Below are 24,119 nucleotides of genomic sequence, written 5' to 3'. Positions count from 1 at the left end.
GCACTGTGCTTTCATTATACTGTAGTATATTACCAAAGAGCCTTGCTTTCATGATCCTGTCTCACTAACACTTCATAAGACGGAGTGAACATTATAACAATGCATCATCCGAGAAAGGGGCTTTGATGATCTGTAATATAATTCAGAAGCAGACCTCATCCATGGAAGAAGGTATTCAGCTGCAGACTCAATACAGTTAAAGAGTAAACTTTGCAGACATTAGAGCAAATGCTCCTCTGGCCTGGATGGTGAAAGCCCACACAAGATAAGAAATATGCTGGTTTCAGTGTATTCTCCTCTCTCACCTACTGCTTCCTTCTAGTTAGAGGCAGAAGCTGCGTGCAGAACTTGAGACCCCTCTCACTCATGGCCGAGACTACTCCCACATCTGCCGGTGCAAGGACGGGGAGGAAAGGGAGCTGAGTTTTGTTCAGGATGACTGGGCACATGGGGGAGCATGATGAAACTGTGATACAGAAAGGATTCCTGCCACCTTCCTCATGTGAAGGTCTCTAGCAGCTAACCCAGCTACCTGTGAAGTAGAGAAGAATATTTTCTCCTAAGTGGCAAACTGTAAATTGATAGTAAAGTTAGGTTATGTCTACACTAGCACTTCTGTTGGTATAACTTATGTCACTCGGGTGTGAAAAAAAATACCCCTCTGAGCAACATACGTTACTCCGACAGAAGGACCGTTGTGGCCAGCACTGTGTTGGCAGGAGACGCTTTCCCGCTGACATAGCTACTGCCACTCACTGGCCATGGTTTAATTATGCCAACGGGAGAGCAACATGAACGATCTGACAGTGGCACAGCTGCATCGGTACAGTTGTGCCATTGTAAGCTCGCTAGTGTAGACATGGCCTTAGTGTTTGTACAACACATCTGATTATAGACAAAGCTTTCCATAGAGGAATAAGGTCAGTGTTCTCATGACATTGCTATTCATGGGGTTTTGACTCTGCTGTTGTCAGCAGTAGGTTGAAGAGACGCTGGGAGCTATTTGTTGCTTCATTGTTAACACTCAGATATAAACAAACAACAGAAGCTTCTTTACAAGCAGGAAAGGTAAAGTTCATACTTTGTGACTTTGTCCTCACCCACAACTATTTCACATTTGGGGACAATATATACCTTCAAGTAAGTGGCACTGCTATGGGTAACCGCATGGCCCCACAGTATGCCAACATCTTTATGGCTGACTTAGAACAACGCTTCCTTAGCTCTCGTTCCCTAACGCCCCTACTCTACTTGCGCTACATTGATGACATCTTCATCATCTGGACTCATGGAAAAGAAACCCTCGAGGAATTCCACCATGATTTTAACAATTTCCATCCCACCATCAACCTCAGCCTAGACCAATCCACACAAGCGGTCCATTTCCTAGACACTACTGTGCTAATAAGCGATGATCACATAAACACCACCCTATACTAGAAACCCACTGACCGCTATACTTACCTACATGCCTCCAGCTTCCATCCAGGACACACCACACAATCCATTGTCTATAGCCAAGCTCTAAGATACAACCGTATTTGCTCTAATCCCTCAGACAGAGAGAAACACTTACAAGATCTCTTTCAAGCATTCTTAAAACTACAATACCCACCTGCTGAAGTGAAAAAACAGATTGACGGAGCCAGAAGAGTACCCAGAAGTCACCTACTACAGGACAGGCCCAAAAAAGAAAATAACAGAACGCCACTAGCCATCACCTACAGCCCCCAACTAAAACCTCTCCAGCGCATCATCAAAGATCTACAACCTATCCTTAAAGATGATCCCTCATTCTCACAGATCTTGGGAGACAAGCCAGTCCTCGCTTATAGACAGCCTCCCAACCTGAAGCAAATACTCACCAGCAACCGCACACCATACAACATAAACACTAACCCAGGAACCTATCCTTGCAACAAAGCCCAATGCCAGCTCTGTCCACATATCTATTAAAGTGACACCATCATAGGACCTAATCACATCAGCCACGCCATCAGGGGCTCGTTCACCTGCACATCTACCAATGTGATATATGCCATCATGTGCCAGCAATGCCCCTCAGCAATGTACATTGGCCAAACCGGACTGTCTCTACGCAAAAGAATAAATGGACACAAATTTGACATCAGGAATCATAACATTAAAAAACCAGTGGGAGAACACTTCAACCTTTATAACCACTCAGTGACAGACTTGAAGGTGGCAATTTTGCAACAAAAAAACTTCAAAAACAGACTCCAAAGAGAGAGTGCTGAACTCGACTTAATATGCAAATTAGATACAATTAACTCAGGCTTAAACAGAGACTGGGAATGGTTGGGTCTTTACACTAATTGAATCTATTTCCCTATGTTAATTCTCCTCACACCTTCTATGGGTCATCTAAATTATCACTTCAAAAGGTTTATTTTTTTTTCTCCTGCTGATGATAGCTCATCTCAATTGATTAGAATCTTCCTGTTGGTATACTTCCTGTTGGTATACCTGTTGGTATACTTCCACCTTTTCATGTTCTCTGTATGTATAAATATCTCCTGTCTGTGTGTTCCATTCTATGCATCCGAAGTAGTGAGCTGTAGCTCACGAAAGCTCATGCTGCCATAAATTTGTTAGTCTCTAAGGTGCCACAAGTACTCCTGTTCTTTTTGCGGATACAGACTAACACGGCTGCTACTCTGAAAACAGTTCATACAGTCATCCAAAGATACAAAAGACACTGGTATAGCAAAATACGTGACCTATCCCTACGCCAAAGTTCAGAGGCACTGTATCTTCATGATAGTACTTAGGGTATTTCTTACAGATATAACAAATAGGATCTAACCCTACTTGTTGTTCTTATCAGTCTGCATTTGCCTAAGTCAGCCCAAGGGTTTGGTTAGGGGAGACTGGGGTGCTTTGTTGATAAACAATGTATGTTTGTATTTCTTAATATGCCCTCTTGTATGGAGATATTTTGTAGGTTAAGAGAAAAAGAGCATTAAGAAAAGGTAGAATAAAAAAAAATAGGGATTTGGTGACCACCTTCTCCCCGCCTTCCCCTGCCCCAAGTGTTTTGACTCAAGGCCAGACTGTTAGTGACCCCCATGGAAGGATAGGAGGCTTGGAAACAGTGATTAGAGTATGAACTTGGAAAAATTAATAGCTGAAACCTTGAAAATACACACTAAGGTAAGGGACAGACTATTTGTTCAACAGTAGCTTGACAGCTCAAGGCCTTTGTGTGTTTTACTAACGAACAATGTAATAAAAGTGGCATCTAATGAAATCTCAAGTGAAGTTAAAAAAAGAGAAGAAACAGCAGTTTTTATCTTGGTGGAAGCAATTATTTTAAAAAGGCTTTCAGAGTTCTGTTTTATAAGATTTCCTCATGTTGGCTCAGTGAACCATTTTATGAACAAGTAGGCATAACAAAAGCCCTCTATAGATAGATTAGCTGCATCTCATGATAAAAAAATCGAGTTGAGATGATTACCTCTTCAGCAATGACTCTGAGCAAGAGAGAATAGTTCCTACACTGCTCCTATTAAAAGCAATGGGAATTTAGCCATTGACTTCAGTAAGGGCTTGTCTGCACTGCGACACTGTCAACAAAAAAGCCCCCCCGCACAAAAGACAAAACTTTTGCCGACGTGAGTGGCAATGTGAATGTGGTTTTGTCGGCAGGAACGTTCTCCTGCCGACAAAGTGAATGCCGCTCACAGGGCTGGAAGTATTTTGTCGGCCAAAGTGCCGACAAAATACTGACAGAGAGCATTCACACACGCTGACTTTTAGTGACAAGGCCGTGTCGACGCAGCCTTGTCGCTAAAAGCTGTGTAGTGTAGACAAGCCCTAAGAGCAGGTGCAGGCTGCAGGTAATAGCCCTGTATCTAATTTCTCTCTGCAGTTTTGGCTGGACACAGCATACTTTACTTCCTGGCTTAGGCTCCAATTCAGAACTGTACTCAATCGCTTGCTTAAAAGTAGGCATGTGAAGTACCTGGCTGAATGGAGGTCCTATTGCTATGTTCAACTAAACAACTGCCACCTTTCACAAATTGGTGATTGCATTTCAGTAGTAGATGAAGTGATTTCTGTATCTGATGGGACTGATCCTGCAGGCCTTAATCACATGATGAACACTTAACTTGTGCAAGTAGTCCCATTGATTGGAATAAGGATTGGTAGCATGAAAAAAGGTCAGTAGGATGACGGCTTAAATTTGGTAAACACTTTAGGATCATTTGGGATTGACAGGAACTTTATAAACTGTTGTTATTACTATTATTGTTAATTGCATCATTAAAGAAAAAAATATTTTTTTGGGATGATATTTAATCAAGTTAATATTTCTTTGTCCATTTTTCCCCAAGCAAGCTGTAAGGAACTGGACCATAACATTAAATATTTGTATTAATTGTTTTCTTCCCTTTTTATGATGACATCTTAATGATACACTTATTTTTTACAGGAAAAGCTTAATGTCAGCAACATGGGACATCAGGTGATAATATTTGACATTTCTGTCGTAAGAGGCTTCTGGGAAACTCAAGTCAAGAAGCATAAAGAAGTTCGAAAGAAGGAGAAGGAAAGATTAGCACAAAGCTCATTAGAGAAGTAAGCCAACCTACTATTCTTCTGTTTAACTGAATTCATTAACACATTTGTTAATTTCATTACATACAAAGGATAGTCAAATGATCCTAGGAATCCAATTTAATTTAGTTGGTTAGAAAGTTGCGTCAGCAAATCCAACCTCCCCTCAAATGACTGTACCAGAAATACAGCACAGATTATATGTATATTGCCTTGTCTTATTAGTTACTGAACTTTGTATGTAGACTGCAATTTACTGATGGGATATTTTGCTAGTTCATTGTATAGATTTAATTAAAAAATACAGAAGTGCTTCCCCCCTCTTCTATTCTTGTTCATGAAAAGTGCAATATTAAGGTACTGCATTTATTGTGAAATACATTCAAATATACTTGTGAAATTCAATAGTAAGAAATGTGTTGTGTTGTCAGCAGAAACAAAAAGGAAGAAATATACATGCAGGTACAGTGTTGTTGAATACCATAAAGGAGAAAAGAGGGACTAGAACAAAAGAACTATCAAAGGAGCCTTCTGTTGTCCCAACCTAAATGCAAAACCAAAGGCTTGAATACAATACCGTTCACCCCTACTATTCATACTGGTTGCTTTATTATAGTTTATTAATGATTTGTTTAAATGATATTTCAGTTTCTTTGTGATCATCTCCATTAGAGTAACTGGAATATTATACCAGGAAGATAGCGTAGGCATAGGTGCTGACTCCGTGAATGCTCCAGGGCTGGAGTGGGGGGCAGGCCTGGGGTGATACAGGTATCGAGCACCCCTCAGGAATGTAGAAAGTTGGCACCTATGCAGGAGTTACAGGACTTGACTGATACCATATTTATTGCTCAGGGAAGATTAAAAAAAAGAAAAGAATCTCTTTGCTGAAAAGTGCCTAGGGCTGAATGGTCCCTTTGGTGGAGGGACAGCATAAATCCCTAGACTGAAATCTGGCTGACCCAGCAGGAGTTACTCCTGGGTTCTCTGGTGCAACTCAGCCTGATAGTAGCTACATCACTGTTTAAAAGCCCAGGACAAGGCACATTACCGAAAGCACTCTTGTCGAGGGGATCTGGCTATGGAGCAAACTTCCAGAGGAGATCAGGCGAATCCAGAATCTTTTGGAAATGCTGTAAAATCTTCTTCTTTGAAAAAAGTTTTTCCAACATAACAATGACACACTGACACCCCCTGCTGTCCCTAAATCACTACCAAACAAAGACAAAACAACATACCCTAAGCAGAGCTTTTACCCCAAAAAGGAGACAGTGCCAGAGAGTCCATGAAGTCCCACAGGGATTTATCCATTGCTATTGATTGCAGTATAAAACCCTAAGACAGTTAAGCTGCTTGAAGGGGGTGGAAAGTGCTGCTTTTTCTGTGCCAGCTTCTCTGACTGCTCAGGGGATGAGACACAGGCTAGTGGCCTCACCTTCACCTTCTTGCCTCCTTTCAGGTAACTAGTGCCCACAAAGTTGTTAGGAGGAACCAGGGCCTGCACTTTCCAGCCAGACTATTGCTGGCCCCTGCAAAGGGGAAAAAGGCAGGAAAAGTCCATGCATCCTTTGGGCAATGATGTAGTGGCTGGCCACAATCTGGTCCCTAATTTGTGCATCCCTCCATCTCTCTGCTTTTCTCTCTCTGACTCATTTGTACAGAGTGTAGGTTTTCTAAACATTCCAAACCACAGACTATTTTGTTTCCTATTTGTGTTGGCTAGTACAAAAGCAAACCACAACTGACATACCTCAGGGAAATTCAACAGAGAGAAAAAAAGATGGCACCTTAATATGGTGAGGAGTAGTTTTTTCTGCTGCAATGCAGCTAATTTTAGCTACCTCACTTTTTGCCAGTGGACTGGAGCAAGACCCAGAGCTGTCCTGTGAGTCATGTTTTCCATGAAGACAACAATCTCGCCGTAGCTGACATCTGTGCTTCTCGTTACCCATCCCTTCTACTAAAGTAACAAGGATTGGTGATCCGTTCTGCCCAATCTTACTGCATTCATTAATGAGGTTCCAAATTCCTTCATTATATTTTCTGTACCAATGAGGGTAGGCCCAGGATTTGGTAGAGAGTACAGCAATATATAGCATTTGAACTTTCTATAGCCACAAGGGAAATTTTTTAAAGCCTGAAATGTATACAATACTTTGTCCCACAACACTAGGCCAGATTCCGATGCTCTTAATTTATGCTGAGAAGCAGCACACTCTCCGTATAATCCCATTGATTTCAATGGGAGTACTCCAGGAATAAGATGTTACTCAGTATAAATATTTCAGAACCTAAGCCTGTGTTATTATGGATTGATATTGTACCTCTTGAAATTAATTTCAAAACTCCCATTAATTCCAGTGGTGCAGGATCCAGCAGTTAAAACAGGGGTGGGCAAACTACGGCCCATGGGCTACATGAGGCTGTGGGACCGTCATGCCCAGCCCCCGAGCTCCTGGCCCGGGAGGCTAGCCCCCGGTCCCTCCCCTGGTACCCCCTGTCCTCTGCAGCATCAGCTCGCAATGCTCTGAGCAGTGGGGCTGTGAGCTCCTGGGGCAACTCAGCTGCAGAGCCGGCCTGACTTGGACTCTGTGCTGTGTGGTGACAGCGGTGGTGGCAAAGCCAAGTAGCCATCTGTTTCCTTGTTGGCTCTCCAGAGTTGTGAAATTAGAAAGAAAAGGATTAAGGAGTGGAGCCAATGGAGCTGGGCTACATAAGCGTAGGGTATGAAAGGGAAAAGCAAACAAGCAGGGGTAGGTTGTGGAATGAACCCAGTTCTAGTAGGCAGCAGAGTGTGTTGAATAAGTGCTATAGAGGGAATGATATTTATTATGCCCCTAGTGAAAGAAAAGATTTGCTGTTGTTGCTGTTCTCTATTTAAGGTCTCACACCAGGGAAGACTTTGTTTGGGTAGAGGTTGATTGTACCCCTGGTGGGGGACAGCTTCTGCTAGGATGAAGCTTTTTCTGCAAACTTGTTTCTATTTTGGAGAAGAACTTAATGGATTGAAAAGAAACCAACTTTCTACATAAGCAGGGAGGTTCTCTATGCTTCCCAAAGCACTTGAAAGTTGTGTGTTAGTATTTCAATGCACTTGGGGAGATAGAAGTATGTGAGGTGTTTTTCGGAAATGGAGATGGGTTACATAAACTTTCAGAAAAGCGGGTGTATTGCTAAATAGTGGGGCACTTGTACAGGCCAGCAGGTAGCTTAGTGTTTTGCCTTTCTGTCTCTTAAAACACTGGCCAGGAGTAAATGATTATTTTATTCAAGATCCCAAAACCTACCAGAAAACCTCATGGTAAATTTTCCAGATCATGGCTTAAATTATAAGCCACAATATGTTAGAGATGTACAGTACTGTATGTTCACTACATCTGTATAGAAATCAACACAAATTGTAGAGAATAGAGCCAGCAGCTAATGCGTGGGAATGGGTTTGGTTTAATGCAATGTCAGCATGTAAATAAAGACTATCATTTTAAAATGTAAGTAATGTTGCTTACAATACAGCTTCAAATTGGTTCTTCTACATTCTGATGATACTCAGTGATTTTTTTGTTGCATCCTGTAATGCTGACGTGTAAATAGAAATCCGGCATGCTGTCAGAGAAGCTTCATGTAGTATGTTAAGTGCACTCATCATGTGGAAGTCTATCTCCACCTTCTGTCTTCTTCTTCTTCAAAAAATAAATAAATAAAAGGTAAGTACCTTATAACTTACGCTATAATCTACAATTAAAACACAAACACACTGTTAATACAAAGCTAAGACTGCACCATTAAGCTCTGAAAAATGTGGAAATGTCCAGTCTAGCCACCTAAGGTTCTCCCCAAGAAGTAGCTCAGGCCTTGGCTACACTGGCGCTTTAGAGCGCTGCAACTTTCTCACTCAGGGGCGTGAAAAAACACTCCCCTGAGCGCAGCAAGTTACAGCGCTGTAAAGTGCCAGTGTAAACGGTGTCCCAGCGCGGCTCCCAGCGCTGTAAGCTAATCCCTTTGGGAAGGTGGAGTACCTGCGGCGCTGGGAGAGCTCTCTCCCAGTGCTGGCGTCGCGACAACACTCGCACTTCAAAGCGCTGCCGCAGGAGCGCTCCCGCAGCCGCGCTTTGGAGTTTCGAGTGTAGCCAAGCCCTCAGTAAATACCCTTGGTTCATTCCCAGCCCACCAACAAAACATGAAGTGAATAAGGCAGAGCTTGCAGAACTGTCTCACACATTTCTTATCTTCACTTACTTTTTCAGTGTGTAGCTAAGTTAACCATGAGTTGGACTCTTTCTGAATGTATGAAAAAAGCCTGGACAATATTCAGTTGATGTGCAGCGTGCAACTTTTTTTCAAAGGCTTATAACTGTTGATCAAAACTAACTCACTAGAACACTCAAAGCCTCTCCTCTATTTCTCTGCTGGACTTTATTGTTCGAGTTCCAGTTGTTTTACTGCTCATGGCTATTTTTTTAAGCGATAAGAATTTTTACAATAGTGAAAGTATTTTATTTTTGGTCCTTCACTGAGCAAAAAATGGTTCAGCTATTTCAGAGAAACTTTCTGACCACACTTAGTCCAAATCAAGTGTTTTGGAAAATTATGAATACTTCGAAAATTGGTGGTTAGGACAGAAGTAATTATGCAATGTTAACTACCATTTTAACAATATAGTTTGTTTCTGTTCATGTGCATTTGCTCATATAGATCTTTATACATAATATAATTAACAGAAATACAGTTTTCTGTCTGTTACATTACTGCCCATATTCTTCAGCTGCAATCCTGTACAAGAGTGCGGTAGGTTAGGATTTTTCCCCAAGAACCCCCTGTAACATTTCGCGAACCCCCAGGTGTTCACGAACCCCAGTTTGGGAACCACTGGGCTAGGTCTTACTGAAGACAAGATGAGCAATAACCAATAGGGCCGGCTCCAGGCACCAGCTGAGGAAGCAGGTGCCTGGGGCAGCACATTCTGAGGGGCGGCATTCTGGCTATTCAGGGGGTGGCAGTTCGTTGGCCGTTCTTTCTTTTTTTTTTTTTTGCTTGGGGCAGCAAAAAAGGTAGAGCCGGCCCTGATAACCAAAACAGTAACACTTAAACAAATAGCCACAATCTCTGCTGATCCTACTCCATACCTCAAAAATACTACCTTGAGAGCTCACTGAAAACTCATACTCGATTGGTCTGTAGTGAGGTTATCACAATGTTGACAGATTTCTAGGGCAAGAGTGACTTCTGTTTCAGCAAGGTGTACTTATTCATATACCTAGCTATCAACACAGAAATAACCTCATTGAAGCCAGTGTGACTACTTCCGTGCTTAACATTAGGCATATGCGTAAGTATTTTGCTGAACTGAGGCCTCAGATCATACTTGAATGATCTCCATGCCCCAAAAGGAACACTCCCCTTTTTATGATGTACTCATGCCACATGCCCAACTGCACTGGGCTCAATTGTGGCCAAATTATCTCTTAAATACCTTGAGAATGATAGCCATCTCTTTAAAACAAGTGAAACATTAATGAGCAGTTAGGATTGACAAAGAGTCCTGTGGCACTTTATAGACTAACAGATGTATTGGAGCATAAGCTTTCGTGGGTGAATACCCACTTCATCAGATGCACGTGTCTGACGAAGTGGGTATTCACCCCTGAAAGCTTATGCTCCAATATGTCTGTTAGTCTATAAGGTACCACAGGACTCTTTGTTGCTTTTTACAGATCCAGACTAACACAGTTACCCCTCTGCTACTTAATGGTTAGGATAAGGATCAACCTATTGCACAGCTTAACAGCAACACTTTTACTAATTAATAAAAAGAACAAAAAATAAACTTTAGGGCTTATGAGGTTTGTATCTCTGTAACTATCTTACATGTTGCTCTATAGGTCCCAGAGTTACCCAGCGCTTTCAGAACCCAAAGCAGTGGTAACTGTTTCTCTCAATAGCCAATAACAATTCATTATTTTCCTTATTAGCAAAGCAGCTTCAGCAAAAAAAATTCAAAGTCAGTTCCCCATATTTCTTCCCCCTTTTCATGAATCTGTTCTTTCACTTTATCTATCACACTCAGTAAAACTGCAGTGTGCAGCTGGTTTTGTTCTGTCTGCCTTAGGAATAATTTGTCCTCGCTATGTGGTGTCCTCGCTTCCATTTAGGCGAGGGATGGCGCTATGTACACAAGATGGCTGCAAGTTATGTCAAATCCAGTTTTCTCAAACCAGGATATTAGAGAGACAAGGTGGATGAGTTAAGAGGTTGGTCCAATAAAAAGATTTCCTCACCATTTTATGCATTTGTTGTAGGGGAAAATGTGTTCCTGGGTTTTCCAGGGCCTTTAAAAGAAAGCCAGTCTTCAAAACAAAGCATTTAGACTGGAAACCTACTTACTTTCCTCAGAGAAATGTTAACAGATTTAAAAAGAACTGGAAATGTTAAATAGTTGCTGGTGGAGTGTTTTCTTAAAACAACCCTTCTCCGCCTCCCCCCGCCCCTGGCGCCAACCACCCAAGAATTTGTTGCTCTGTTTTATAGAATTTTCTCACTCACAACAGAGGCTACAGATAGCACTTTGCCTATCTGTACATTTAGATTATTATAGATGATTTTTTTTGTCTGTGTGTGTGTGTGGTGAAAATCGATGTTTACCGATAAAAATCAAATTCTTCCAAGCCTATATAAAAGTCTTTTTCTGTGTAAGGAAAGCTGTATTGATTCATATTTGGTTGGTGATGCAGCCCCAGCGGTACAAGCAATGATTGCAAGTGATTAGAACATCTGCCCTTGGAATTGACCATGTCTTTAGTCTGACACATACTGGATAAAATCAGATATGTTTGTTGCCCCATTGGTATAATTCACTCTCCATCAGCATGCAGTATTTCTCTATGATGCTTAACCTGATGACCATGCGAGATCGTTTTATAAAAGCTCTGAAGAGCATATTGCATTAAGCTGACATTAAAAAGCTATGTAAAATTTCTTCTTTGCTCTTACATCACCGTGTGATTATATTCATGCTGAATTTGTCATCGAGTTTGTAGTTGTTGTAATTCTTTTGCATTCAGTCCCTCTTTTGCTGCATTGATCCATAATTGAATTATCAGAGGAACTGCATTGTACTCAACTAACAATGTAGTGTTGCCTCTAAATTTTTGTATTTTCTACATTTTATCAGTAAAATATCAGAGGAAAATACATTCTCTTGTCATTAATGCTTCCCTGGTTGTTACCACAGTTAAAAGTTTTAGAGCTAAATCTTGCCTTTTGTGGGTTTTATTGTGTTGCCTCAAGTCTCCCTGGGTTGGGAATAATGGTCAGCATGGAGGTGGCCTGCTTCTGGGCGGGGGGAAGATTTTTATGATCCCACCTCTTCTACTTACTTCAGGTTTCCTGAATTCAACCAGCTAGAGATGAAACAACCATTTATGGGACTGGCTGAGTAAAGGGCAAGGAAGGCACAAAAAAGCCAATTTTCAGTTCACTGAATGATCACAGTGAAACTTTTAATTCTTTGGTGGACGATCAAGGAATTCTATGGATGTGTGAGGATTGTGCCACAGAATCAAAATTCAACAATTATAGAATGCATATACCTGGAGGACAAGTGGAGGAGGAGAGTACAAAGAAGGAGCAGCACCGCAGTGGTATCTAAGTTAGGATTATTTCTAAGATATCAGAGAAGAGAACTCTAGGGGTTTGGGTACTTTTTAGTTTTCCGCTTTTTAATGGTTCAAATACTGTTTTTCTTTTTGTCTTCCCTCTTTTTCCGTCTGGGGTTTATTTTAATTTTTCTCTGCACATTTCTGTTTTGCCCACCTTTTCACTCACAACAACAAAAAGCTTTTATAGTTAATTAGATGCACTCACTGGTAGAATAATTTTAGAAAATAGCATGTAGGTGTCTTGGACCTATTTTTCCCAACGTATATTAGACCAGTATTTTTTAGATTTTTCCTACTTGTTCCTGTGTGAACTCTCTATTAACTCTTGCCTTGCCACTGCCTGCTCCTTGTTTTGCCAGTGATCTCTGGGTTCATAGAAGGGCTTGTCTCCATTACCAAATTGCATCAGTATAATTTAAATTGGCTTTTAAACCAGTACGTTTAAACTGGGGCAAAAGGCTCTGTGGAGACTCTTCTTTTGGTATAAGAATGGCTTATTTTGGTTTAGTTACACCTGTTCTTTAATTGACTTGAGCCAAACCAAAATAAGCTACCCTTAAATCAAAATATGTGTCTCTAAAATCACCTTCATTTATATTGATGCAACTTTTTCACATAGTCAAGCCCTAAGTAACATTGATGTTGAAATTAGCAGGGGTAAAATATATTACCTAACCTTTAACTTCACCTCTTCTATGATGTACACACCATAGTTTTAGACATTTTTTCTTTTTTCTTTTCTAGGTAAAAACTCTTTACTTGAATCTAAAAAGTCGGGGAAAAACAATTATTTCCAATGGCTGAAAAAGGTTGAGAAAATATTTTTCCAGTTGCAAAATTATGAGCATAAACCCATGACCAATGTAGGGTCTCCGTTGTATACATATATATTGGTAACTTCTTTAGTGTGAGCCTACTCCTATTGAAATCAATGGCAAAATTCATATAGGATAGGCCTAATAATGAGCATTATTTTCTGGAGCTGATCCTGTTCTCATATGCATTAAAGAAGAGCCTACTCATCCGAATTCTACTATTCATCCTTACAAACCCAAGAAATACTCTTGGGCCAGGAGTTCTAAAAATGGCCTCTAAATTTACATGCATAATTTGCATCTTTAGTCATTTGCCTACGCAAAGATGCCTATGCATTTCCAAGTGCAAGCAGGACTGTTTTAGTGCAAAAATCAAATGGGTTTCCATCTGATTTGCATGCATTCAAATGTTATTTACATGTGTGAAATGTGTGCACTAATTTGGAGGTTGGAGTCAGTCTCCTTTTAAAATATAAGACTTTAAGTTTTTGAGTTCTGTTATTTGGGTTCATAGAAACTCTTTATCTGCACTATTTCAGGATAAAGCAAGAATGGGACTTTGTACTAGAGTGCAGAAAGAAAGGCATTCCACAATCTGCATACCTAAAGAATGGTTTCATAGATACCACTGTGAAGATTTTGGATAAAACTGAGAAGAAAACTCAGCTCTGTAAGAAGAGTACTTTGTCAGATGAAACAGACAAAGAAAGAAGCAAGTTTATTTTTCAACTTTCTGGAGAGCACTGGACGGTAAACTTAGTCTGAGCCTTTTTCTGCAGTGTTTGGCTGATTAGCATGGCACATTTTTTTCCCCCTAACAAAACATTTTATGCCAAAGCCTGATATTCTAGTCCATTCTGAGTTGTTTTCTACTGCATTAGAAGTGACAATAATATTACCTTCCTTTCTTGCTATAAGTTAATAACATTTTTAGTTTTAAAATATGTTTGTGACAGATTGGATCACAGAAACACCTTTGGGGCTGCCAACTGATGTGCCAAGACTACTTCTGCCCCTGTTTTCCCTGCCAGCTTGGAACTCCAGCACCCTGTCTTGCTGAGCCAGACACGCCAGTCTGCTCCAACACAGACCCAGGGTCTGAACCACATGCCCCAAAGCTGCAGATTTAACTTAAAGCTGCTTAGGAAGTGTTCCTGTCTTTAACACTCAGCTGTCCAACTCTCAATGGGGTCCAAACCCCAAATAAATCCATTTTACCCTGTATATAACTTATACAGGGTAAACTCATAAATTGTTTGCCCTCTATAACACTGATAGAGAGAGATGCACAGCTGTTTCCCTCCCCCCAGTAATTAATACATATTCTGGGTTAAATAATAAGTAAAAAGTGATTTTATTAAATACAGAAAGTAGGATTTAAGAGATTCCAAGTAATAACAGAAGAACAAAGTGAATTACCAAGCAAAACAAAATAAAACATGCAAGTCTAAGCCTATTATAGTAATAAAACTGAATAGAGATAAAATCTCACCATCAGAGATGTTTCAATAAGTTTTTCACAGACTGGACACCTTCCTAGTCTGGGCACAATCCTTTTCCCCGGTCCAGCACTTGTTCCAGCTCAGGTGTTAGCTAGGGGATTTCTCATGATGACCGCCCCATTTGTTCTGTTCCACCCACTTATGTATCTTTTGCATAAGGCGGGAATCCCTCTGGGTTCCCACCCCTCCTTCTCAATGGAAATGCACCAGGTTAAAGATGGATTCCAGTTCAGGTGACATGATCACATGTCACTGTAAGACTTCATTACCAACTTGCCAGCACACACGTATACAGGAAGACTTACAGGTAAAACAGAGCCATCTCCAGTCAATTGTCCTAGTTAATGGGAGCCATTAAAATTCCAAACCACCATTAATGGCCCACACTTTGCATAACTCAATAGGACTTCAGAGTTATATTTCATATTTCTAGTTTCAGATACAAGAGTGATACATTTATACAACTAGGATGACCACACTCAGTAGATTATAAGCTTTGTAATGAGACCTTACAAGAGACCTTTTGCATGAAGCATATTTTACTTACATTATATTCACACTCATCATATAATCATTATGATTTTTCATAAAATCATAGAGTGCAATGTCACAATGTTGATCATTAATTCTGCACTGATGTGTGTAATGTAGTCCTCTGGAAAGCTTGATAGTAAACTATCACAATACAATGGGATTGTTCCCTAGTTCCACCTATAGTGCAAAGGAGACAGCAGTAACGATATCAGCTTAGGTTGGCTTGTCAATTACTTTTAAAATACCCAAAGATTTGCTTGCATTCCTTGATGGTTCAGAGACAAATTTTGTTCTGCATTTGTTTAAAACAAAATCATAAGTAGAACTTACCAGTCATGGAGTAGTAGAAATAACACTTGGCATTGCTTTTCTTGATACTTCAGTTTAGAAGTGAGATTAGGAGTCCACTTCCTCAACTGATGCCAGTCAATTAGTAGTGGAGTTGGTTTCTAGAGAGATAAAAGTGTTCTGAAGCATGTCCTATTTTCACAATCAGAGATAATTATTTATGTGTGTATTAGAACATAAGAACGGCCATACCGGGTCAGACCAATTGTCCATCTAGCCCAGTATCTGTCTACCCACAGTGGCCAATGCCAGGTGCCCCAGAGGGAGTGAACCTAACAGGCAATGATCAAGTGAGCTCTCTCCTGCCATCCATCTCCACCCTCTGACAAACAGAGGCTAGGGACACCATTCCTTACCCATCCTGGCTAATAGCCATTTATGGACTTAACTGGATAAATTCATGGTGGTTCTCTTTTAAACGCTGCTATAGTCCTAGCCTTCACAACCTCCTCAGGTAAGGAGTTCCACAAGTTGACTGTGCGCTGCGTGAAGAAGAACTTCCTTTTATTTGTTTTAAACCTGCTGCCCATTAATTTCATTCCTCATATGGGACCCTCTCCAAACCCCTAATCATTTTAGTTGCCCTTTTCTGAACCTTTTCTAGTGCCAGTATAACCGTTTCTAGTGCCTATTATGAGAAAAGGGGGGAAATCATAAAGCTACTCAGAGAGTAACTTTTGTCTGCCTAGCTATTTAACTAGGGGCATGTCTATACTACTGCAGCAAGAGCTGCACAGCTACAGTGTAGATTGACCTTGAAACTGTGGAATTCCTACAGAAATGAAGGACCATCACAAACTTTATCACCTTCTGCTATAAGAGCAAGGCATGCTTCTTTGACCTTGCCTTCTGTGATATAAACATATAGCAGCATCTACAGTTAAAAACCCTCCAACAAACCCTAATAAAACAAAGTACTTCACTGCACCCACTATTCTGTCCCTGGGGAGAGCATGAAAGAGAGAGTTAACCATACATGACAGATGTTAGTCATAATGTAATGCACTACTGGAAGGTGCTGAGCTATTATGTTGATGAGGGTGGTAGAAGAACATGTATAGATTAATGTCTGGAACCACAGTTTGGGTTGAAGTGTAGCTTTCCAGTTCACAGCTAGAGCTAACCCAACAGCAAGCAGTAAGTACTGAGTAGTGCTGGGACAGTGGATCTAGTGTATTAGTCTACAAAACTTTTTCCAAGCAGTGTCATTTGAATCTTCCAGGTTAGTGAGGTGTCCATTATGGAAATATGTCCAGCCAGGAATTAACAATTATAGGGTGTACTCGCCATATAGGAAAGAAAACTTCTATGCCAGAGTAACATCAGAATTTATGCAGCTGATATATAACAGTCGTCCCAGTCAGATAACATTTTATATTGGGTTTCCACACGAGCTGTGGAAACTGAAAGAACTTTAGTGGATTTAAAAATAGCTTTCCAAGCAGTATCAGTGATACAGAAATCAAAATGGTTACTCCCAAACTCGGGGTGTTGATGAGGAACTTATTCTATACTCTCATCTTTTGTATGATTGAGGATGTGAGTCCCTTAATATTAAATAATTTAGAGATTAAATAATATTTTCAGCATTTTACAGCTCTTTATTTGTTTCTATATTATTAGGGAGAAAACAGCTGTATTTGAAAGGAACAGAGTATTTCTGTTGGAGTTGATAAGTGGTTATTACAGAGACCTTGAGTTATCCTAGACCTTGAGAGACCTTGAGTTATCCTAATGATGCCCCTTGTTAACTAATGTCAAAAGGTTTTGTGTTTATAGTTGGCAAGAAACTAGGTATGTCCAAAACAGGTCTGAGAAGTGATGAATATGTTATGAATTTTAAAGCTTTATGTTTTCATCTTTGAATTTTGTTAAAAATGGATGGGTTGTAAGTTGTAGTTTGTTGGATATCCCCCCCCAACTTCTTAAAAAGAATTTTTCATAATTGATTGTAACATTTGCCTTTTCCTCTTGCTTAATTGGTGTCATTGCCCACATTTATTATTATTTTAAATGAGAGTTTAGTTCAGAAATACAACTAAAATAGGGAGACATTGGATGATCCCTTAGAATATGTGCTAACTACTTATGCTAAACTATCTATTCAATCTTGTATTTGGCTCTGACACTCTAAGTACCTTTCCCAAACCTGAAGAAGAGCTCGGTGTAGCTTGAAAACTTGTCTCTCTCACCAACAGAAGTTGGTCCAATAAAAGATATTGCCTCACTCACTTGTCCAAATAAAATAGGAGGCAGAGCAAATAATGAAGAACAATGCTGCTAGTTTCAAAAGGATTAAAATAATTTGGGATTTAGGACAACAGATTGCAAATGCTGTTAAACGTAGACTGATGTAAAATAATTAGTCCTGAAATCAGGAAACGAGGCCCAGTTTCTGTAAAGATTTATGTACCTCTTTAAGCACATGAGAAGTCCCATAAAATTCAAAACAATCGTTCAGCTCCTTAGCTGGTGAAGCAAGGTGGTCTAGTGGCTGCCACACTAAGTTGGAGATCTGGGTTCTATTCCCAGGATCTGCTATGTCACTGTGGGTAAATCACTTCATCTGTTTCCCCTCCCACCGTTTATCTGTCTTGTCTATTTAGATTGTATGCTCTTTGGGGCAGGTGAGGTGTCTCTTATTATATATTGGTACAGTGTTTAGCGCAGTGGGGCCCCAATCAGTCGGGTTGTCTAGGTGCTACTGCAATACAAATAATTTATGCCAGCTGAGGATCTGGCCCACTGTTTTATTTTAACTCTTTCCCTCTTCACTTTCCTCCTTCTCCCTTCATTTTTTGCAGTCACTCTCTCTCTCATTTGTCCTCCCAGTGCATGACTTTTCTCTCTGCAGCTTCTTCATAGGTCTCCCTTTATAGTGCAATTCCCTCTCCATGTTGTTTATCCTTATCTGCCCTTAGAGAATCTCCCAAGTGAACCCCTGATGAAAAAAAATGTTGTAGTGCTTTTAGACTCTTACCAGCATGTCTGAATCAGCTACCTAGCAGAGAATGATAACCAGTTGATAAAGCTCTTAGCTGAGATTCTTTGTGATTTTACCACAAACGTGTACCTACTGAATTAAATAAGTTCTTCAGAGAAAGCTTTAGCTACTGCAGATGGGTGAAGGCTGTAAAAAAAACCCAAAAAACATCAATGTCATGAATATTTATTTGAATTATTACATGAATTTACTTTGACTGGCTTCTTGCCATTTAAGTGTTTCATTCATTAGTTATTCACAGAAAGCAGTTTACGTCAAGAATGTTCATGGAATCAGCACATTTTAAGTGAATGTTGGAAAATTTTCAGGAAAAGCAACTTTTGAATTTGTGAATGTCAGCATTAGCACCAGAAAAAGTGCCTATACTTATCCAGTCAGGCAGTCAGAGAACTGAAAACCACCATGGACCAGATCTTGGCTATATTGCTTTATGCCAGCTGGGGATCTTGACTCTCATTTCCAGCAGTACATATCCAATAAAAAAGCTTGAATATCAAATGCATTCAGCAAACTCCTTGCTAATGAACTACAGTAAAATAATTATTTATGAACAAATCATGACCTCAGGTACAATTTATGAAGGTTAAAATACATGAAATTCACAGAAAAAAATAATGTATTGCAAATTATTCTCTCAGGGCTTGTCTACACTACAGGACTATTTCGAATCTACTTAAGTCGAATTTGTGGATTCTGTATCCATACTAAATACACAAATTCACATTCAGTGCACTGTGGGAAGCTATCCACAGTTCCCACTGCCCATTCCAATGCATGCTGGGGAAAAATGTGTCGCCATTGAACCGTCAATCACGCCTCCCTGTCTTCCTTGAATCTGTTCGCGCCTTTGTCTGGTCGGTTACACGCGCGCGCGCCACAGCACTGCGAGCATGGAGCCCGCTCGATCATCGCTGCACTTATGGCCGCTGTCAACTCCTCGCACCTATCGTCCACCTCTGCAACAGTCAGCTGCTGAGAAAGAGAGTGGCACAGACCTCTCAGAAAGCAGGATACGCCGGGCAGTGGAGATCATGGAGGCAATGGGTCACGTTCATGGTGTGGGAAACAAGCACAGACTGGTGGGACCGCATAGTGCTGCAGGTCTGGGATGACACAGAGTGGCTGCAAACTTCAGGATGCACTTTCCTTGAACTTGCTGTCCCCTGCCCTGAAGCGCCAGGACACAAGGATGCGAGCAGCCCTGAGTGTGCAGAAGCGAGTGGCCATAGCCCTCTGGAACTTGCCCCCGCCCAGCAGCTACCGGTCGCAGTAACCACTTTGGCGTTGCTGTCATTCAAGTAGCCCACGCAATCGTTGAGCAACTGCTCTCAAAGGTAGTGACTCTCGGAAATGTCCAGGTCATCATAGATGGCTTCACCGTGATGGGATTCCCAAACTGCGGTGGGGCTATAGATGGGACTCACATCCCTATCCTGGCACCAGCCCACCAGGCCAGGGCTACTTTTCAATGGTGCTGCAAGCTGTGGTGGACCATAGGGGACGTTTACCAACATCAACGTGTTCAGGAACTCTGGTCTGTTTAGACGCCTCAGGCAGGCACTTTCTTCCCGGACCACAAAATAACGGTTGGGGATGTGCAGATGCCTACAGTGATCCTCGGTGACCCGGCCTACCCGCTAATGCCCTGGCTCATGAAGCCCTATACAGGCGCCTTGGACAGTGAAAAGGAACTCTTCAACTACCGGCTGAGCAAGTGCAGAATGGTGGTGGAGGAGATGGCGGACCTTACTGACTCGCTCGGACATCAGCGAAAAGAATATCCCCGTAGTTATTGCTGCTTGCTGTGTGCTCCACAATCTCTGTGAGAGCAAGAGGTTGAGGCAAATCGCCTGGCTGCTGTTTACGATCAGCCAGACACCCGTGCTGAGAGAATATCCCAGCTATGCATCAGGAGGCTTTGGAGCAGGGTAACCTGTGACTGTCCACTTGATTTTAAGAGAGCCTGATCATAAACCAAGTTTCCCCACTTCGAAGGACATTTTAAAACTAAGGACATGTTTTAGTAATTAATAATAAATCTTTCGTTGACTTTGCATTTCTGTTTCTTGGTTGAAACATGGAAGCATTCTGTGCTGGGTAAGGTGTGCACTGATGGGTGGGTTTGCAGGAAGGCTGTGGGTTTGGGCGTTGGAAGGGTGAGGGTGTGGGAAGGGTGCGTAGCTGCCCCTGGATGAGGTCTCTTTTTGGGGCTCAGGGCACCGGGGAGGATCGTGACTATGGTCCAAGTGCATGTGAAGGGAAGCCTGCCTTTACATTCGGGGATGGCAGGCACCAGGACCCTGCACAAGCATACACATCAAGGAAAGACCGGCAGCATACACCACACAGACTGTCCCTGGTGCCTAGTGACTGCAGTCTGTGTGTGCCCTGCAGTTGACCCTGCAGCCAAGTCTGTATCATGGCACTGTGGGCTATGCACTGAAATTACAATTCCCCACAGAACAACAGAAAGTCCTCTGTCACCAGAAACGTGACGGAAACAGTCATTAACACCAACCCGCTTTTAATAATTTAGTACACTGTGGGGGGTTTGAACTTGTAGTTGGGACTGGTTGATGCTGTAAGGAAAGAGCTTGTACAAATTTACAGCGAGAGTTGTCTCGAACATTATCGGTCTGCTGCGGTGCAGGGACAGTTCTCACGGCCCCTACCGCTCTCCTTGTAACTTTGGGTGAGGGGACAGGACTTCTTGGCGTTGGAGGGCGGTTGCAGATGCACTGCAGGGGCTCTCTCCTCCTGCCTGCGGTCTTGCAGAACATCTACAAGGCGCCGGGCGTGTCCATTTGCTCCTCATTAGACCAAGCAGCGTTTGAGTCGCCTGCTGGTCTTCCTGCCGCCACCTATCCTCCCATTCCAGGTGTGTGCGATGCTGCTGACACAGGCTCTCCTCGACTGTCTCTGCTCTGCCGCCTCCGCTCTGGAGCTGGCCATCAGTTCCTGGAACATGTCGTCCCAAGTCTTTTCTAATCTGAGCCAGCCTCTGCGTGAGCGCTGGGCAGTCCGGGAAGGGCTGTGTGATGCGAAAAAGTAGGTGATTTCCTTGAACAAATACATGTTTGCCAACAGTAAACACAGTCTAGTCAGTTTCAGTTAAGAAGACCAAAGAGGGAACCAAGTCTCAGGAGATCTCGGAACTAGTCCGAGATTTCACTGGATAGCGCGAGACAGCTGCATCCCTCTTGCACAAAGTCCTGGTAAGCCTTACAGTACAGAGTGCTTATCAGTTAGTGCTTAGCTGTGCTCTCCTGCTGGAGGCAATGTGCAAAGCAGAAAAGATGACCGCACCTCCCTCCAGTGAACGGGAAAGAGCCCTGTATGCTTTTCCTCTGTGGCCTCCAACACGTGGCTGTTAAGCGAGGGTCATTCTTATGCAAAGTAAAAGTCTGTTAAGCGAGGGTCATTCTTATGCAAAGTAAAACTCTGTTAAGCGAGGGTCATTCTTATGCAAAGTAAAAGTCTACCATTCACAATAGTAACAGTACACTAATTCCACTAATTAGATGCAGCACTTCCACAACGACATCACCCTGAGGCATGTCAGGAGGACTCAGAGAGAGCGGATGCTCACAGAAGCCCTGCACAGACCAGGACCATACGCTGCCATGCTCATCGAGGCGATGGTCCCCCTTTACCTGAGGATGGCCTGGCGGAAGAGTGTGCTTCAACGGAGCACCCAACAAGGCACCTCTACCAAGGAACCTCCTGCTGAGGCTTTTCCAGCTGCTCTCTGAGAGCTTTTTTGAACTGTCCCCAGAGGACTATTGCTCCATTCCTATATGTGTAGACCTACTTTTTGTATAGTTTGATATTTAAAATTTTTAATATAGTATTTCTATTTTTTATATATATCCCTGTTTCTTAAAAAAATAAATGTTTCCCTGTTTGTAGCACTTACCGCCTGATCCTTCCCCTGATTCCGAGTCCGGGATCTCTGTGAGGGTGATGAAGAGATCCTGGCTGTCAGGGAAAGCGGGAGTGGGTTCGATGTCGCCTGCGCCGTCCTCAAAAGACCCTTCCTCATCTTCCCCATACAGGAGGAGGAACTGTACACTATTCCGTCCTCGGAGTCCACCGTCACTGGTGGGGCACTGGTGGCAGACCCACCTAGAATGGCATGCAGTGCCTCGTAGAAGCGGCATGTCTGGGGCTTTTGATACCCTTGTCTTAGGTCCTTCACTTTCACGCAGCACTGCATCGCATCCCGGCTGTATCCTTTCTCTTTCATGGCTTTAGAGACCTTCTCGGTCTTCGCGTTCCGCTTGTTGGAGCGCAGCTCCAAGAGCACAGACTCCTCGCCCCACACAGCGATCAGATCCTGGACTTCCCGGTCACTCCATGCTGGGGACCTCTTTCTATTCTGGGATTGCCCAGACTCCTCTGCTGGAGAGTTCTGCATCGTTGCAGGTGCGATGTGCAACCAGAACGTCAGATTCAAACCGCCCAGACAGGAAAATGAATTCAAACATTTCCTGTGTGGCTGGCCAGAGAATCCAAGCTCGGACTGCTGTCCAGAGCGTCAACAGAGTGGTGCACTGTTTAGCATCCACACCAAGCCTAATTCGAGCTAGCAAGTGTGAATTTAGCGTTACTCCACCTGCCGGGGTGGAGTACCAAATTCGAACTAAAGAGCCCTCTAGTTCGAATTAAATGGCTTCCTGGTGTGGACGGTTGAGCGGTTAGTTCGAATTAACGCTGATAAATTCGAATTAAAGTCCTAGTGTAGACCAGGCCTCAGTTTTATTCTGCGAATTTCAGTTACTTTGTGACTCAGTAAGGAGACTACTTCCATTTGTTATTCCAAACCTGCTGGTGACAGTGAGTTATGTGTTTGCCATAATAAGTCAAGTTTCTTTATGTGAAATAACCACACCAGAGGGGATAAATTCTGTGTCATCATTATATCATTATTATACACCCACAGATGTTTTCTGAGCCCATGAAGAACCTGCCCTGGTTAGGTAGTCGAGATGGGTCAGAGTCTTAAAGCTTGGAACCAGCTCCAAACTTTCTCAAAACTAAGGGAGGTATTTGATTCCAGGCTGTTGGTTTGGCCCATTGCAGATAGAGTGGTAAGTTTGGATCAAAATCAGAATCTGAACTTCTCTAAAAATTGAGTGTTTGAAATCCAGAGTTCTGGTTCAGAATCATCTCTAGTAGGTAGAGTCTGTTCTCACTGGTAATACTTAAATAAGTGATGGGTACCTTGGTATATTGCCTTTAAATAGTTTTTTCAAAATCAAGGCATTTTGTGATATCGTTTTACTCTTAGAGGCTAAGACTGGGCATTTTCCAAGTGGCATTCTTCATGGAGTAATTTATCAGCTGCTTGCCAGCTTCAATAAAGTGGCTGAAGATTACAAAAAAACCACCAGGGAATTGAAGAAGAAAGCAAAAATATAAAGCCTGTGTACATTTCAGTTCCTACTACTCACTGGTTTAGCAACACAGATATATGTATTGAAAGAGGGAATATCCTGAAAAAAATGGAACACTATAGCAAAACATTAGGTTGTTTATCCCATATAATACTGGGTATAAAGAAAGATTGTCAGAGAAAACTTGGAAGTCTAGACAATTGATATAAATTCAGACCTTGTGTGAGTGGGTTCAACTCTATTACAATCAGGTTTGAATTTGGCCTGATTACTGGACCAAACAT

General features: G+C 42.0%; 1 protein-coding gene and 1 long non-coding RNA gene across 9 annotated transcripts in view; one reads left to right on the top strand and one right to left on the bottom strand.

The window, feature by feature from the left end:
• Positions 1–24,119, top strand: part of LRRC2 (leucine rich repeat containing 2) — a 93,590-nt gene that overhangs the window by 20,643 nt on the left and 48,828 nt on the right. For 6 of the 7 annotated variants that reach the window (XM_039545593.1, XM_039545594.1, XM_039545597.1 and 3 more), the window contains exons 2-3: positions 4,457–4,602; positions 13,591–13,801. In XM_039545593.1, coding sequence (XP_039401527.1) covers positions 4,478–4,602; positions 13,591–13,801 — 336 coding nt within the window. In that variant the 5' untranslated portion in view covers positions 4,457–4,477. Of the gene's footprint in view, positions 1–4,456; positions 4,603–13,590; positions 13,802–23,398; positions 23,530–24,119 lie in introns of those variants that run through there. The other variant, XM_039545596.1, reaches the window with a different exon arrangement.
• Positions 1–24,119, bottom strand: part of LOC120408528 — a 37,469-nt gene that overhangs the window by 6,781 nt on the left and 6,569 nt on the right. Inside the window, exons 1-3 of one of the 2 annotated variants that reach the window (XR_005600755.1) lie at positions 18,416–18,635; positions 15,418–15,536; positions 8,088–8,261 (exon numbers count right to left, since the gene is read on the bottom strand). This is a non-coding gene — a long non-coding RNA (uncharacterized LOC120408528). Of the gene's footprint in view, positions 1–8,087; positions 8,262–15,417; positions 15,537–18,415; positions 18,636–24,119 lie in introns of those variants that run through there. The other variant, XR_005600756.1, reaches the window with a different exon arrangement.

This window comes from Mauremys reevesii, linkage group 6, assembly GCF_016161935.1.
Source record: "Mauremys reevesii isolate NIE-2019 linkage group 6, ASM1616193v1, whole genome shotgun sequence".
In the NCBI taxonomy this organism is placed as follows: domain Eukaryota; kingdom Metazoa; phylum Chordata; order Testudines; family Geoemydidae; genus Mauremys; species Mauremys reevesii.
This window is presented reverse-complemented; position numbering and strand designations above follow the sequence as displayed.